The following is an 18,910-nucleotide window of genomic DNA, read 5'->3' as shown; positions in this document are numbered from 1 at the left end:
TGACAAAAACGGAAACTAAGATGGAATAAGCTATGAATGATGTTTGAACGAAGATGCCATTTTGCATTTTGTTTTCCCAAGTTATAAAAGTGTAAGGTTTACGAAAACAGAGGTAAAATTCAAATAAACCTTAACATTCTGATGAAAAGCTATTTATAGTAACATTAGGTTAGGCACTGATCAATTTATTATCTAATTTGTTAAACGACTGGCAGATAGGAATGCGGGTTGAAAAAGGCTAACAATTAAGTGATCAAAAGAACCTAGTCAGAAAAAAAGTGGCTGGGTCGTCAACAGATAATGGAGTCAAGTCCCCAAATTAATCGTATTTGGTTAATTCTTAAATAAGTCACTCAACAGGTGGTAATCCATTGCTGGCTCTCACTTATTAGTTATGTGCGTGATTCTCCCACAGAATTTCTAAGGTAATTTGTGGCGGGTATTTCAGAGAGTTTCCCACCAGCCCTGCCAGCGAGTTCCCCACTGTTACTCAATGACACGTAGTCACTTTTCTCGGGAGTTTCTCATCGGCTTAGCCCACACTTAGAATTTTTTATCGCAATGGGTAGCTGAACTCAGAGATCTGGCCACCATTTTGAAAGGGTGCCCCAATCTCAAAGTGAGCTTCTCGGTCCCCACACCACCGACCCATGGGCAATATCATCCCCCACACATAGAGCACTACTGCACCCCTCCCACCCCACAAGTGTAGGACACCCCGCCATGGGATCCCCCCTCTTCAGGCCCCCCTACAGCACCCCCTTCCTTCCAGGCCCACACCCGTCACCCATCCAACGTCCTAGAGGCATCTACTTACCTGCACTGTACACCCCACCCTTCAAACCCCCTTCCATCCTCATTTCATGGGCATGGCCCCCCTCCCTCCCTGACCCTTGGCTGTGCCACCCTGGACTTGTGCACTCTTGCACTGCCATCCTGGCACCTGGGCAGTGCGCCTGCCAGCTTGGCAGTGTCATCCAAACACCTTGGCAGTTCCAGAGTGGCAGTGCCAAGGTGCCAGCTGGGCAGTGCCAAAGTTCCCGTGTTCCAGGGAGGGGGGCAGGGAGCTACCTTTCACTTATCCTGACCACCCTGGGGTCTCTGATGGATCAGTGCTGAATGGCGCCCGGCTGCAGCCTCTCTGGGATGGCCGGTGGATCCCATGTTGTCGGTGGATACCGGGTAAGTTCGCCTAAGTTGCTTTAAAACCGGCTTTGGCACGCGCCGTTTGGTCATGCTCCTTGTGCCCGTGTTTCAGATTGGACGCCTCATGGGACTTGGGTGAATCCCGCAGGAACGAAGAATTTCGGGAAGTCCGCAGGATTCACCAGCAGCACCACGCTCAAGCGAGAGTGCAACGCAGCTGGTGGATCGCGCCCTATGAATCGAATATCACGCTCCACAAGTTGTGCTTGCGTCAGTCAATAGCTTTTTCTGATTGCTGTTTACACTGGGTGCAAAAGCTTAAAATTAATCATTAGTTCAAAATCTGTTGATAAACATCGATAAATCACACCACAAAATGTCTCAACAAAATATTCAGTGTAAAGAAATGGATCAGAATCATCATATTTAACGTTTCAAATTAAACTGAGATTAATGAGTTATAGAGCCAACAGAAATTCTCCTGTATAGTGCAACTCTCTTTTTGCTGTTGCAGGCCATCATAAATTCACACAGGGCAGCAGGGTGTCGCAGTGGATAGCATTGCTGCCTCACGACGCCGAGGTCCCAGGTTCGATCCCAGCTCTGGGTCACTGTCCATGTGGAGTTCGCACATTTTCCCCGTGTTTGCGTGGGTTTCACCCCAACAACCCAAAGATGTGAAGGGTAGGTAGATTGGCCACGCTAAATTGCCCCTTAATTCAAAAAAATGAATTAAGTAGTCTAAATTTATGAAAAAATAAATAAATTCACACTGGAATTTGGATCAGTTTGAGTAAAGCATGAGTTCCGTCAGCACTGCCAAAATTCTGTCAATCGCCTTTGGTGTCATAACAACCAGATACAGCTTGCCAGATAAATGTATGAAGGACACAAATTTACCAGGTGAATTTATCCTTGCTTGTGATGTACAAACACAGTGGCCGGGATTCTCCAAAATCCCAGCCAAGTGTTGACGCCGGCGTAAACACCGGAGTGGTGCTCGCCGTGTCAACGGGCACCCTGGCCCAGCAATTCACCGCTGTTCAGGGGGCTAGCACGGCACCGGAGAGCTGCGCGCTGATCCGGCACCGATAGGCAGCCCTGCACAGCCGGCGCAGGTCCACGCATGGACGCGATGGCTAGCGCAAATCTGCGCATGCCGCGCTGGCAGTCTCCTCGCCGGCACATGTGCGTGGTTGCCGTCTCCCCGCCGGCGCGGAACAACATGTCGGGGCTTTACAGCGGGCTGCATGGAAGGAGGCAGGCCCCCTCCAGATCGTGGCCGCCCGCCGATCAAATGCCCCCGATCGCGGGCTTGAATCCCGTGGAGGACCCTCCCCCCCACCAGGACATCCACAGCGGCCGCGGGTCTGAGCTCCCACCAGGTGGTACCAGGTCAGAACCACGCCGGCGGGACTCGGCATGAGTTCGGCCCGTTGCCCGCGGAGAATCGCCGCGGGGGCCCATTTCAGCCGCGCCCGACTGGCACCACGGCGACCGCGCGGGCGCGATTGCCACCGATTCTCTGGTCCCTGGAGAATCGGCGGGCCTGGCTTCGGAGCAGCGTGGCGGGAATTTCTCGTGCCCCTGAATATTCTACAAACGGGCTAGGGCTCGGAGAATCCCGCCCAGTGTGTTTCAAAAGCTGACTGACAACCTTTAGGTTTAGCAGATGATGATGAGCAACACGTTTGAATTTCAGGGTAAAATTGTCAGAACTCCATGGGGCTGCACAATTCCAAAGGTGGTGCAAGAGCCTGGCGTATATGTACATTAATCACTAAAGGTGGCAGGACACGTTAAGAGAGCAGTTAATAAAGCATACAGTATTCTAGGATTGATTACTAGGGGCATGGAGTGCAAAAGCAAGGAAGCCAGTTCTGGGCGCCACACTTTAGGAAGGATGTGAAGGTATTGGGAAAAGTGCAGAAAAATCCATGAGAATGGTTCCAGGGATGAGCTGCTTCTGCTAAATTGATAGTTTGGACAAGTTGGGACTGTTTTCTTTGGAAAAGAGAAGGTTCAGAGGAGATTTGACAGAGATATTCAAAATCATGAGCAGTCTGGAGAGAGTAAATAGGAAGAAACTGTGCCAATTGGTGGATGGAGCGGGAACAAGACAGCACAAATTTAAAATAATTGACAAAAGAAGCAAAGGGGTGTGAGGAAAAAAAATTTCACACAGCAAATGGTTAAAGTCTGAATGCACTGTCTGAGAGTGTGGTGGAGGCAGGTTCAATCGACGCATTTAAGGAGGGAATTGGATTGTTACTTGAAAAAGAATGGGTAAGGCTGTGGGGAGAAGATGGGAGAGTGGCATGAGATGAATTGTTCCTTTGGAAAACCAGCACAGGCACGATGGGCTGAAAGGCCTCCTATTGCGTAGCTCTACTGTGATTCTGTGGAACTATTTGGGAGAGAAACCTTGTGAAGGATTACTGCTGGAAACTTGCTGTCTGATTGAAAAACCATTTGTGTTTATGGGCGGGATTTAACTAAATGGGAACAAAGTGCCATAGCGAGCGCTTTTAGCTGCGTGTTTCCCGGCGCTAGCATCACCTCAAAACACAATGCTATAAAATGCATCTGGGTTAGATAGAGGCCTCAGCGAGGAACGTAAGGTCAATGCGCACATAGCCCTGTTTTGTGCACTCAGGAGCTCTGTTCGCCAGAGCTCCTCAGTATAACGAGGGGTCAGGGTCCCAGTTTTAAATGGTATCTCAATCTCTGGACCCTGAAGCGATTCCTGACCCCCTTCTCCAAGCTCCACGCACTTTGGGTGGGCCCCCGGTGCCCTCTCATAGAATCAGAGACTCCCTACAGTGCAGAAGGAGATCATTGGCCCATCAAGACTGCACCGACCCTCTGAAAGAACACCCTACCTAGGCTCAATCCCCAATCTATCCCCATAACCCCACCTAGGGACAATTTAGCATAGCCAATCCACCTAACCTGCACATCTTTGGACTGTGGAAGGAAAGCGGAGCACCCAGAGGAAACCCACGCAGACACGGGGAGAATGTGCAAACTCCACACAGAGAGTCCCCCGAGGATGGAATTGAACCCAGGTCTCTGACACTGTAAGGCAGGCGTGTTAACCACTATGCCCCATGGTGCCATCTCCCGCATCTGCCCGCCATCCATGCAGGGCACCCCCGGCTGGATTGCCTCCACGCAAAAAATGCAACTTTGGATCTTGGCAGTGCCAACCTGGCACCCTGGCAGTGACCCTGCCAGCTGGCAGTGAAACCTGGACACATTGGAAGTGGCACCAGCAGTGCCAGGGTACCACCCTGCCCAAATGGTAAGCACCTGGGGGTCTCCAATCCCCTTGGAGACCCCCAAGAGTGCTGTTCCACCTGGTCACCGTTTGTGGAGACCAATACTGAATAGAGCTCGCCCGAGGAGAAGGGGATAGATCCCAGCACCTCAGGAATCTTGGGAAACTGCATATTAAAGTGAGACTAGCTGTCTTGCTTAAATCTGCAGATTTGCCTAAAATTGAAAATGCCCACAATGGGCGAAGTTTAGATCGCAGCATCTTGCGAGATCGCATTAGATTTCGCGAGGTGTTGCGAACCAGGTAGATGCTGGGAGCAGAGTCTCGCGGCTCCTATCAGCCACACTGCACCACGGTGAGCTGCTCATTGGCTGCAGTGTGGCCGTTCGATCGCGCCCTATTTATTTAGTGAATGCAAATCCCCAAAGCCATGCGATAACAACCGCATTTGCTGAGTTTAAAATGCTTTGTCCTTCACTTTTAAGTCTGTAAACGGGACACTCCTCAGTAATGTGCAACGTTGTTTGTGTCTTTCCATAAGTGCATATGGAGTTTGTACTGAAGCTACAGCAGTGGAGGTTATCTGCACATGGCCTTGTCCTGTCCTGAACCTGTTTAGCAAGGACCATTCTCACGATGGCAGTTCAAAGCCTGACATTCGATGAATGAGATTTGTCATAAGGAACTTATTGTTGACTTCTCATATTCCTCATTCCTTGATCAAATGGATGTTTGCTGGTAGGCATTGTCCAGGAAGAGTGCTTCGTCTGGGGAACCAACATTAAAGGTAGGTAGTAAATGGGGTTGTACAGGTCATCATGGAGTGGTACGTGAGGTGCAGCATGTCATGATATGCACATTAACATATCATGGTGCAATCACACACACACACACTGATGGACAGGTAGTTGGACCAACCAACACACACACACAACATCGCAGCCAATCACCAGTGAGAGTACATGCACTATAAAACAGGGAACACCACAGTTCCCGCTCATTCTACCAGGAGATAGCTCAGAGCACAGAGCTCACAGCGTGCCACTCAGACATACATCATGTGCTGAGTGCCTCTCTAAGATAGTGCTGGGGCTGGGTCCACAGATTAGCTGGTGAAGTACGAACCACAGCCAGAAGTTAATAGTTATTATTGTACAGAATAATAAAACAGAGTTGTACCATCTACAACCGTGTTGGTTCGTTTGTGTATCGGAACACCCAACACAACATGATACCAGTAGTGGAAACTCGCCAGCGACTGTGAGACCTACCTGCACCTCTTCAGAAACCCGCCATCCTGCGCCATGCATACCATCAGCCCGCCGCAGCCGCTCCGGATCGCTGGAAACCTCAGCGTCAACTGGAAGCTGTTTAAACAGCGCTTCCAGCTCTTCCTCGAAGCCACAGACAGGGAGAACGCATCGGCACCAGGAAGATTGCCCTCCTCCTCTCCACGGCGTGGCAACACGCCATCCACATCTACAACTCCCTGGCATTCGCGGAAGGCGCGGGCAAGACAAAATACAAGACGGTCCTTCTAAACATTGAGGAACACTTCAGCGTGGAAGTTAATGAGAGCTTCGAGAGGTACCTCTTCCAGCAGCGCCTGCAGGGTAAGGATCAGCCTTTTCAATCTTTTTTGACACACCTCCGTATCCTCGCGCAGTCCTGCAGCTATGAGGCAACCTCTGACTCCATGATTTGGGATCGGATAGTTTTTGGTGTCGCCTCGGACACCCTACGCCAGAAGCTCCTCAAAATAAAGGGCCTCACCCTAGCCACCGCCATCGACGCCTGCGTCCTCCACGAAAACGCGACCAGCCGGTACTCCCAAATCCAGGCGGCCGAATCGGCATGGCAGGGGTCCTACGAGGCCGAGCGGGTCCAGTCAATCGAGTTCCTCCCGGCCCGCGGCCCGGACGAGGGCGGACATTTTGCGTGCATTCCGAGGTCTCCCGCGCTTGTACGCGGCAAAAGAGGGTACTTCGACGCAGAGGGACGGGATGCGCAGGCCACTCTACGCAGGACCACACCGCGCATGCGTGGTGGGGCAACGAACGCCATGACGTCACAACGTGCGGCAACTGTGTATCCGCACACTTAAAGCGGCAATGTCCGGCCAAAGCGCCACAATGCCTCCGCTGTGGCAGGATGGGCCACTACGCTGCCTACTGTCGAGCAGCTCAACCTGCCAACTCTCTGCAATTTCACCAGCCTTGCAGGGACGTGTGGGCCATTCAGCCCCCATACACTGAGTCATACCCTGACGACATGCAGACCGGGGGTACCGACGACCGGGAACCCTTCCGCGTTGCGGAAATAAACAAGAACCGGATGTCCGCAAGTCGGACCCACCAACCGATGCCAGTGCACAGCATTGATCCGGGCGATGAATGGTGTGCCACCCTTAACTGTCAACCTGAATTTGTCGCCCACCTGACAGACTGGACTTATGAGCCTGTTAGCACATTGGACTCCCTGAATTGTTTTTCAGTACTGTTAACGTGTTTCTTTCTTGTCGTGCCAGAAGTTCTCTTTCGATGTTTACTTATTGCACTTGTTTTGTTAGTGGTACAACCTCGTTGCTCTGTTGCACCTGACACCTTCCTCTGTATATAATTTAGCCTCATGTACATGTTGTAAATATTGCACACACATACTCAGATGCACTCAGTACACACCAATATTTATTAGCATGTAGGCAGATATCCTTGTGAAAAGGGGGGATGTCGTGATATGCACATTAACATATCATGGTGCAATCACACACACACTGATGGACAGGTAGTTGCACCAACCAACACACACACAACATCGCAGCCAATCACCAGTGAGAGCACACGCACTATAAAACAGGGAACACCACAGTTCCCGCTCATTCTACCAGGAGATAGCTCAGAGCACAGAGCTCACAGCGTGCCACTCAGACATACACCATGTGCTGAGTGCCTCACCAAGATAGTGCAAAGGCTGGGTCCACAGGTTAGCTGGTGAAGTACGAACCACAGCCAGAAGTTAATAGTTATTACTGTACAGAACAATAAAACAGAGTTGTACCATCTACAACAAAACACCCAACATGACACAGCACAGATGGTTTCGACCAGCCTGTGGGTTTTCGTCAGTTGATCGATGTATGGCAGCGTGATGTTTATGGGACAGGAAGCCAGGGGAGGGGTGTTGAGCAGAGAGTCCCAGCCTTGATACATATTTTTACATTCAGTTGAGTGCAACAAGATGTGTGTGAGATGACCTTGACTCGATTGGTGCATTGTAATCTGCTGCAGAGTATGATAGGACAAGTGCAACAACAGCGCCCCACGTAGATTCAGCAAATTGGTTAGTAAATTTCTTCTGGTAATGGACTTTGCTGCTGCTTTCTTCAGATGTTCCTGGAAGGACAAGTCTAGAGTCACACCCAAGTCCGTTAGATTGAGATCATGCTTTAGTCTCTGGCCACCAATGCAGATATGCAATTGTTTTATTGGCACTGGCATTGTCATTGTGAGGGTAGAAAAAAACAGATATAATTTTAGAGGGGACAATAGATCAGTGTTCACATCACGTTATTGCCCAGGTGTGCCAGTGAAGATAATGACCCCACCATCAGACTGAATTAAAGAACTCTGAAAGAGCCCCATTGTGGAAACCCTGTACCCAACCACCTCAACAGCCACCCCCCACCCCGCAACCCCCACTCTGCCAAGGACTGCCAGTTTCAACAGTGAGCAACTTTCTGATTTTATGGCAATAGGTCATCTGCAAGGCCGCGGATTCAGCTTATGACATATACCGCGCGCTGCTTGCGTACAGGGCAACCCCACTGTCCACTGGCATGTCGCCGGCTCAACTCCTGATGAACAGGGACCTGCGGACGACACTTTCAGCCATACAGGTGCCCAATCTGGATCACCTCCCAGTGCTGCAGAAGGTGCAGCAACTCCGAGACCGGCAAAAACAGGGCTATGATGCTCATGCCACCGATTTGCCCATGTTATCCCTGGCAGACACTGTCAGGATCAAGATACCGGATGGTGGCTGGTCTGCTCCAGCTGTCGTTATTTGACAAACTGTGCCCCGCTCATATGTTGTAAGTATGGCTGATGGTTCTGTTGTGCGATGAAACAGACAGGAACTGTGCAAGGTTGCCTGCCCGCAACCGCTTTCTTCTCCGTTTCCGTCCGTTGGTTTGCCACCTCCTGATACCTTGAACTACGAGGCCACCAGTCAGGCTTCCGTCCCGCCTGTCAAGGCACCGTCGTCCCCACCACCACCTCTCCGGCGGTCGACAAGGATCAGACGCAAGCCCCAGAGACTGGACTTCTGAACATTTGCTTTGTTTGCTATGGTCTGTTTTCTCACATTAGACAGCTGTCGTCACATATAAATACGTTCACATATGCCACCGCTTGTAAATATGTTAACATATGCCACCACATCTAAGTACGTTCCCATGTGCCAACAAAACATTAAAAAAAGGGGAGATGTCTTGATATTCAGACATGCAGATAATGATATACAAATAGGCAGCTAATGAACACAGAGAACAGGACATGACCAATGAGGAGGCAGGACACTCAGGGGTGGTATCTCACTATAAAAGGCACGAGGCACTCACACTCCGCCTCTTTCCACTGATGAACACCTAGAGTGAATCAGGGTGTATGTACAGTATCACACCTCCAGCACGTGGCTAAGAGCTAGTCTGGTTCAGTCAGACAGAGTAACCACGCTTAGGTTAGCAGAGAGTCGAACTCACAAAGAACTGTGCTAACTGTGCTACTGGTTCAATAAATCAGATTGAACTAACTTCAAGGTCTGGAGTATCTTTTGGTTAAAGCTGCATCCAGTTGCAGCCTGTGATATCCCAGAGTACATAACACATCAGCCTTGAAATGTGACTCAGAGTTTGGCTGGGTACAGCATCCCAAACTTTACGCTGCTCTTGCACAGGGCAGCCTTCGCCCTGTTGAATTCTGCCTGGCGCTTGGCCTGGTCAGCCCAAATGGCTTGGTAGATCCTGATTCAATGATCTTCCCAGTTAGATTCTTTGTTCGCCTCGCCCAGCGCAGGATTCTTTCCCGGTCTTGGTACTGGTGCATTTTAGCGTTTATTGCCCTTGGCTGTTCCCCGCTCTGGGCGAAGTGGCCAGTGCGCTCTATCTATTTCTGGTGGGTTGGGGAAGCTATCCCTTCCCACCAAACTGTCCAGAATTTGGGCCACATAGTCTGTAGGGTTCCGACCTGCTATCCCCTCTGGCAGGCCCACAATCCGCAAGTTTTGGCGCCTCGATCGGTTTTCCTGGTCTTCGATTTTTACCTTCAATTTCCCCTGCATTGTGACCAAACTTGATATTTGTTTTTCCTGGGGGGCACTCCGGTCACCCTGGTCTGTTGCGGCCTTCTCTAGTTCTTTTATGGCACTTTCTTGAGCTTGTCTAGGGCTACCTGCATGGTCGCCAGAGCTTCCGCGACCGCACCCCTGACCACACCCTGGATGTCGTTTTTTGTCTCTATTCTGTGTTCTCTCAGTTTCCTTGAGAGAAACATCCTCCACCCATCCCCTGGTGTGGGATGTTCCTTGTGTGGCGGGACCGTCCTTCTCGCTCTGGCAATTCCCGGGTTTCGCTGCCTTGTGCGTCAGTCGCTTCAGCCATTTGCTTCTCCTGGCTTTTTCCGCTTCTAGTTTCTATGCGGCCTCTGGAGTGACTATTGTTCAGCATTTCCCTTCACGTTGCTGTTTGTTGAGGTAGAATATTTCATAGAATTTACAATGCAGAAGGAGGCCATTCGGCCCATCGTATCTGCACCGGCCCTTACAAAGAGCACTCCACTCAAGCCCACGTATCTACCCTAACCCCGTAACCCCCACTTAACCTTTTTTTTTGGACACTAAGGGTAATTTGGCATGGCCAATCCAGCTAACCCGCACATCTTTGGACTGTTTTTGGGGTGTTTTTTCCTTCGTATTAGCGGGCTGTTTCGGGTGAAAGAGCCTATTTTCCGGTTCGATGGAGGGGAGGTAGCTGATGTGCGACTTCTCAGCACATCCCCGTCACTGAACGTCTGCTCCCCTCTTTTGGCCCTGACAGCAGGACTCCTACCATCTCCCCAAAGTCCAGCCATTAATCCATTTCTCTCACATAAATGCAGATCAGCTTTCTGCTCATTTCCAGTTTCTTGTGTTTTTATTTTCTATTTCCAGCATTTATGGTCTTCTTTTTTGTATCGTTAAGAAATTAGACCACTGGTAAAATTGTTCTATGTATTCCCGTTCATATCTCTGCACATATTGAAAGGCATTTCTTCTGAGGCAGTAATGAAATGTAATGCCTGTCTCCCAATGATAGTGGTTCTTCTTTTGAGTATTTTATGCGTAGAGGCTGAATCATACTCAACGGATTTCAGACAGGGAAAAAAAATAAGAGGTACAATTTGCTGCACTTGTTCTGCCACTCACCATCATAACACTTATCTTCTATCAACATATTTTCAAGTACACAGATTCTCATCAGCATTCATAGCAATAGGTGTTAACATGGCAATCTGAATAGATATTGAAGTTATATATTATGTCATACTTTAAAGGGACAGTACAGGTTTTGGCGATGGTTTTCCTTTCTTTTTTGGGGGTTATGGTCACACTTTTGAGGTTGCATTTATTGTCTGGCCGTAATTGCTCCTGGAAGATGGGTGGTGAGTCTTTGTTTTGAATGACTTGCAGACTTTCTGATCATGACACTCGGGTAGAGAACTCCAGGATAAGTAAGGAAAGTCGTCATAGTCCCAGATGGCCATAGGCTGCTTTCCTCTCAAGGGGGAGAGCTGACTGATGGTGATTTAACCTAAGTATCACCGCATCTCAGGCAAGGCGTAAGGTTGAGAAGGCGGGACCTTCATGAATAACCTCAGCCGATATGGAAACTGAACTCGCGCTGTATGCCAAACTCTGCATCACTAATCAGCTGTCCAGCCAACTGAGCTAAACCGGCCCCCACTCCAGGACACACTCTACGCTATGATGAAGGAATGGCGATATATGTCCAAGATGGATGGTGATCTTTCGAGAGGAATTTTCAGGTGACAGTGTTCCCACAGTATTGCTGCTCTCCCGCCCCCAATTTTTGCTCGGGTTCTTCAGTGCTCTTCCAATGCCGGGAAGGTCAATCGGACAGTGAATGCCCGTCAATGACGGAGGTTTCAACACAAGTTAAAATCCTGAGCCACCACTAAATTCTAGTGGGTAAAGTGTTAAATGGTGTCAAATGACTGATTAATGAGCCTAAATTACATTTTTAAAAATTCATTGACGGGATGTGGCTGTGGACTGGTTAGGCCAGCATTTATTGCCCATCCCTAGTTGCCCTTCAGAAGGTGGGGGTGAGTTGCCTTCTTGAACCGCTGCAGTCCTTGAGGTGTAGGTACACCCACTGTGCTGTTAGGCTGGGAATTCAAGGATGTTGCCCCAGCGACAGTGAAGGAACGGCGATATATTTCCAAGTCAGGGTGGTGGAGTTCCCGGTATCTGCTGCTCTTGTCCTTCTAGATGGTAGTGGTCGTGGTTTTGGAAGGTGCTGTCAAAGGAACTTTGGTGAGTTACTGAAGTGCATCTTGTAGATGGTACACATGGCTGCCGCTGTTCGTTGGTGGTGGAGGAGTTGAATGTTTGTGGAAGGATTGGAATCAAGCGGGCTGTTTTGTCCTGGATGGTGTTGAGCTTCTTGAGTGTTGTTGGAGCTGCACTCCTCCAGGCAAGTGGAGTATTCATTACACTCCTGACTTGTGCCTTGTAGATGGTGGGCAGGTTTTGTGGGGTCAGGAGATGAGTTACTCACCATAGGATTCCTGGCCTTTGACCCACCAAGGGCAGGCAGGATTCCTGCATCAAGCCCTTCCTGCCCCAAGTTAATTGGGAATTGCCAATGCTCGATTCTCTTATCGCACGCGTACCATCGCTACCCTGCTCTCTGGGAACCAATTAGGGCCATAGGCATGTTTCACCATCATTACAAAAATAATGATATGCTGAATAAACCTCTTGCTCATGATATAATTTGTCAATTTTTCACTACAGTACAATCGAGATGGTAAACTTCCCCTGTGCAGTGAACAGAATTGGCAAACTATGATGGCCAAGTTGGAGCATCCACTTTACAAACACTTTAGTTTTGTCTCTTGCAGTGCTGAGCACAGCCACATATGAAGATGGAGATCTTCACAGAGTCTCCTCCTTGTGCTAACTGCCTGCTTGCCCATCACCATTCTGAGCAGGGTGCAATATCAGGAACTGGACCCGAGACACGTTCAGCCCCCTAACATGAAAATCAGATGATCTCCAATGTCACTTGATTTTTATTCTCAAAAGTGCCTTGCACAATATTTCATTCTTCCTTCCAAATATCCACTTCTTTTCTCTCACTGTGCGACATGGCAGACTGAAGTGACTTATTTATAGTATACAGTAGTTTACACCTTTTTCTAACATCTTAAAATCCAATTGCAGACTATAATATCAATTAGCTGCCTTTTTAGACAGTGTTAGCATATTTTGCACTTTGCTTTATCTATTCTTCCCCATTCCCCCTCAGTCTTTTCGTCAGTTCCACAGTGAAACCCTCTTGCCTCAGCTCTGCCCATCTAATGAAGATTCTGCTGAAAACATTAAGGTTCCTTTCACTTTGAGATTTCCAACATCTGCCTTTTTGGAATATACATATACTTAAAAGATACATTAGTGATATACTCCTTGCTATACATGCAAATTATATGCTTTCCTATTTTGATGTTGCCCAAGAATGTATTGCAAATGAGATTAGTTTCCTCTATGGATTTTTTCTCGTGCATTAAAGAAGCTGAATAAATTAATTTGCTTATGGACAGGAAGAGGGTTAATTCTAACCAGTCCTGATTTCTCCTCTCACCACCCATCTATTAACAGAAAGATGTTTTAATTTGCTCTCCCCTTTATAACGGCTGGCATGTTTTCCAACCCTTCAGTTTTAGTGTGATCCAATTTTCCATTAATTCCCCCATGGCAAACTCAAGATAAAATTAACTCACAGGGTTAGTTTATTTTGCACGCACTCAAAACAGGGGTGTGGGTGGTTAATGAATAGCTCCCTGTGTACACAGATAGTAAAAGAGAGAGCGATAGAGAGAGAAAGCTTTACAGGACAAACACAGCAGAATTAAAAAATATTGTTTTACATGTGTTCAGAGTCCAGATTAAAAGTTGAATGATGTATTCCTTTACAAGAGATCAGCAGGCTGAACTGATGCTAGATAATTCACTTTTCCAGCAGACTTGACTTCCACGATAAGGTAGGCATACAGAGCTGAATCAGTCTTGTAGGCAATGGTGCAGAAGTCACAGTTGAAACAGCATAAATGGGCCAGGCATACAAACCTGGACCAAGCCACTTTTCTGTGCTGCTACTTGTAGATGGTAAAAATGGTAGACTGAGCTTCACAGCTCAAGGCAATATTACCGGTTCCTCAAGCGAGGGTGAATGTCACATGACTGCCACCTCTCCATCCTAGCATTGACAAAAGGTCTGTATCCCTTTGCCTGAGATTGCTAATGCTTCAACCATCTTAAAGGGAGGTTGCAGGTTCTTTGTCCTTGCAGACAAATTAGCTCTGGTTGGCCAGGTCTGGCTTATTAAGTGTACCTAACCCATAGGGGGTTGTTCGAGTCTCTTCAGAGATAACAAGATGTCAGTTTCTGCAAAATTATCAGATCAGCTCTTACTGTGACAGATAGACACAGGCTGTGATTTAGAAATTAGCCATGAGGATATACATGTTTTATAAAAATATAGAGCGTGAGGTTTTAGTCCCCCTGACATGGAAAATATGAGTGACGAGTTTTAATTGAGGTCTACCAAAAATAAAATAGAAGCTTAAAACTGTATTTTTTTACATCGAGTTAATTGCTATTGACGTAACAGAAAGGCAGGCATTTTCTGTGCAGGTGAACTGCAGCTGCAGCAGCAGCCTGACCTTCGCGTAATGCAAAATAAACATTCTTCATCATGCCTAATTATTTCCGTGTACAATAAATATTTTCTGCTGAGGTACGAAGGAAAGCCGAAGGGCTTTATTTGTCTTTAAAAAAACAAAATTTTTTAAACATATAAAATTAATAAGAAGTGATAACTGATTGGACAGAATACTGAAGATTACAATGGAAGGTTATACAAGATCACGCATGTGTGTCAGGAAACTTGGTGCATTATTATGTTACCTGTCATGTTGCAGTAGACTTTGAATGGTCCTAGTGGGCCACTGCCATCAGGATCTATCCAGTAAGTATCCGATGTTTTGCCAAGATGCTTATACGCCTCACAGGACTGTTCATACATAGCTGGAACAGAGCACAAGTTGAGTTAAATTGAAACCCTTCTGTAATTTAAAAGAACTGAATAAACACTGCAAGCTGCCAAGATGAGATTAAAAAATACAAAGCAAATAAAGCAATGACCTTGATGCAACAGGAGAGATTAATTCAAACATTCACTAATTAACAGCAGGGAGAAAGTTCTATTTGAATAACAGCCAGAGTATTGGGACAGTGTTATGGCTTTTCACCATTCTGAATTTTTCAACTGGCATAGTTAGATGAAGTGCGTGCTCGCCTAAATGGAGAATATTCATTTTGGATCCCAAAGGCCAAACACCTTTCCTAATTCACTGTTCAGTATCAGTATTAAGTGCTTCAAGGTCAGGTGTAGAGTAAGCTACACACAAAATAAAAATTCTATATTCAGGAATAACAACTAGCCTTAACCACAGACTCAGAGTTGTATTCCACTAGAGCAGTGTGATATTCTCCATCTCGAAACACCAGTTTCCAATGTGACACCTCAGAATATTGTCAGTTTAGCACTGAGTAGTTAACAGTTTTCTGCCACCGATTTGTGTGCAGCAGAAACTAGGTTGAAGTCACTTAAATTCAATTTCCATAAGCCTTTTACAGCTGGCAAGGAAATGAGAAAATCACCTCCGCCGGATATAAAACCCAATCCCAGAAGTAAAAATACATTGTTAACCCACTGCAATATCCAATCTCAATAACGAACCTGACTTTTAAAGAAAGGGAGTATCTGTTCAAACCTTTTTGAAATCTTAAGAGTTGTATCAATAACATAGCAGCTACTTGCAATATTTCATAAAACATGTTAACCAGATTGTAATGCCAGATTTATCATTACTTCCTATAATTTCACCAAGTAACAAACTGATGGATGGGAATTTCATCTGTGCCTGGTTGCCAAACGTGAAACACGCACAACCTTTGCCTGGAACTGAAAACAGCTTTGTTGCAAAACCCATTTGGACAGAAGGCGCAGCTATCCATGAAAACAAATAGCAGCATGTTACACCAAATATCGATAAACATACACAGACTATGCTACCCACTAGTATGCAGTGAATAAAAAAAGACCTGGCATCTCTGTAATTATAAATCAAATGGGACATGGATCATCAATGTGTAAATCTCAGAATTCTGCACTTTGTGCCCATATTTTATTGCTTCATCTCCACCCCTGGATCTGTTGGTTCCTTTTAATAAAATACATCCCTATGTGACAGCCAACATATCAGGTTTGCACAGAAATACTGATAATAAAGACCAAATGAATTCACAAGGATGACGTGACCAACCACATATTCATCACAAAACACAAACCAAAAGCGAGAAAAATACAACCTGCCTACATGAACAAAGTTACTTTGTAGATAGATGAACAGCATTTAAAAAGTGATGAAATAATGCATGGTCATACAAAAAATGGATTTGTTGTTTCAGAGTTTTTTTCTGCCACGCTCATTGGGAAATCTTTTTGAGGTCAAACAAAATAATTATTTGAATGAAAGTTACAGTGACTTTAAAATGACAAATTAAATTTCAAAGTGGTAAAGCCTCACTTATCTAAATGTATTTTGTAAGGGGGGTACACAATTTCTATCCCTTATATTACAAACTGGAAATGGCAACAAAGTCTCCAGAATTTCCCAAGACATTTCTACCCAAATCCCACCAGAGCTGCATGGTGCCATTGTGGAATCTCATTGGATCTTTGATTCCAGCAACCTAAAGGTTTTGAAATATTTTTTAAATGTGTTCTTTGGTTAGAGGCATTGGTGGAAAGGCCAGCTGTTATTGCCCATCCTTGATTGCCCTTGAACAGGTGATGTTGAGCTGCTTTCTTCAATGGCTACAATCAAGTTGTGGCAGTACACCCAGAGTGCTGTTAAGATGGGGGAGGGGGCGGGGGGGTGGATTCAAGGATTTCGACTCCATGAAAATGAAGGGATACCAATATAATTCCATCAGGATGGTTGGTTCCGTTCAGTTTCTGTTCAATGGTATACCTTAGGATGTTGATGGTAGGGCATTCAGCAATGGTAAAGCCATTGAACATCAAGGGGAGGTGGTTAGTTTCTCTCTTGTTGGAGATGGTCATTGCCTGGTACTTTTGTGGCATGAATGTTACTTGCCATTTATTCATTCAAGCTTGAATGTTGCCTGGGTTTTGCTGCATTTGGGCACATATGGCTTCAGACCTGAGAAGTTGGAAATTATACTGAACACCGTGCAATCATCAATGAACATCCTCACTTCTGAACGTATATGGAGGGAAGATCTTTGTTGAAGCGACTGAAGATGGCTGGGCCTAGGAATTTATCTTGATGAACTCTTGCACTGATATCCCGTAGTTGAGCTGATTGGCATCCAACAACCATAGTCATCTTCCTTTGTGCTAGCTACAACTTCAACCAGTAGAGTTTTCACCATGAATCCCATTGATTTCAATTTTGTCATGACTCCTTGATGCCACTCTCAGTCAAATACTACCTTGATGTTAAAGTCGGTTACTCTCATTTTACCTTTGTTAAGGGGAGATCATATCTGACCAACTTGATTGAGATTTTCGAAGAGGTGACCAGGTGTGTAGATGAGGGAAATGCATTTGACGTAATCTACTTGGACTTCAGCAAAGCTTTTGATAAGGTCCCACATAGGAGACTCATAGCGAAGGTATGAGCCCATGGGATCCATGGAAATTTGGCTAATTGGATCCAAAACTGGCTGAGTAACAGGAAGTGATGGTCGAGGGGTGTTTTTCTGACTGGAAGCCTGTGTCCAGTGGGGTCCCACAGGGATTAGCTTTGGGACCATTGCTGTTTGTGGTTTACATAAATGATTTAGATATGAATGTAAAAGGGTTGATCAGTAAGCTTGCGGATGATACGAAAATTGGTAGAGTAGTAAATAGTGAGGAGGATAGCCTTCGATTACAGGCAGATATTGATGGGCTGATCAGATGGCTCATCAGTGGCAAATGGAATTCAATCCAGATAAATGTGAGGTAATGCACTTGGGCAGGACCAACGAGGCAAGGGAATACATGATAAACGTCAGGACCCTGGGAAGCACCGAGGATCAAAGGGATCTTGATGTGCATGTACACCGGTCCCATAAGGTAGCAGAGCAGGTGGATACAGTGGTTAAGAAGGCATATGATATACTTGCCTTTATTAGTTGAAGCATAGAGTTTAAGAGCAGAGAGGTTAAGCTGGAACTGTATGAAATGTTGGTTAGGCAGAGTATTGTGTGAGGTTCTGGAATCCTCATTGCAGGAGGGATGTGACAGCACTGGAAAGAGTGCAGAGGAAATTTACCAGGATGTTGCCTTGGCTGGAGTGTGTTAGTTATGCAGAGAGATTGGATAGACGGATAGTTTTCCTTGGAGCAGAGGAGACTGAGGGGGGTCATGATTGAGATTTATAGAATTATGAGGGGCAAAGATTAAGTAGACAGAAACAAACTTTTCCCTTTGGTGGAGGGAATCAATGATCAGGGGGCATAGATTTAAGGTTAGGGGCAGGAGGTTTAGAGGGGATGTGAAGAAAAACGTTTTCACCTCGAGGGTGGTGAGAGTTTGGAATTTTCTACCTGAAAGGGTGGTGGAGGCAGAGGCCCTCATAACATTTAAGAAGTCTTTAGATGTGCACTTGCGATCCCAGAGCATACAAGGCTACGGGTCAACTGCTGGAAAATGGGATTACAATGGTTTGATGGTTGTTTTTGACCGGCGCAGACACAATGGGCCAAAAAGTATTTTCTGTGCTGTATGACTCTATGACCATATGACCTCTGGAATTCAGCCCTGTGTTCATGTTTGTGCTAAGGTTTGAAGTCAAGTGTTCCTGGCAGAACCCAAACCGAGCCTCACTGAGCAGGTTATTGCTGAGCAAAGTGCCCCTTGATAACACTGTCAATAACATTTTCCATCCCTTTGCCGATGATTGAGAAGAAACTAATGCGGTACTAATTGCCAGGAATAAATTTTTCCTGTTTTTTGCAGACAGGACACTGATAGGCAATTTTTCACATTGTCAGATAGATGCCAGTGTTGCAGTTGTACTGGAACAGTTTGGCTAGGGATCCAGCTCATCCCACAGGTCTTTAGTACTA

General features: G+C 46.5%; 1 protein-coding gene across 1 annotated transcript in view; it reads right to left on the bottom strand.

The window, feature by feature from the left end:
* Positions 1-18,910, bottom strand: part of cntnap2a (contactin associated protein 2a) — a 2,812,093-nt gene that overhangs the window by 1,249,948 nt on the left and 1,543,235 nt on the right. The window contains exon 12 of the mRNA XM_072508818.1: positions 14,672-14,791. Within this exon, the coding sequence (XP_072364919.1) occupies positions 14,672-14,791 (120 nt within the window). The remainder of the gene's footprint in view (positions 1-14,671; positions 14,792-18,910) is intronic.

Source organism: Scyliorhinus torazame, chromosome 6, assembly GCF_047496885.1.
Source record: "Scyliorhinus torazame isolate Kashiwa2021f chromosome 6, sScyTor2.1, whole genome shotgun sequence".
Classification (NCBI taxonomy): Eukaryota; Metazoa; Chordata; class Chondrichthyes; order Carcharhiniformes; family Scyliorhinidae; genus Scyliorhinus; species Scyliorhinus torazame.
The sequence above is the reverse complement of the archived record's forward strand: the minus strand, read 5'-3'. Positions and strand labels throughout refer to the sequence as shown.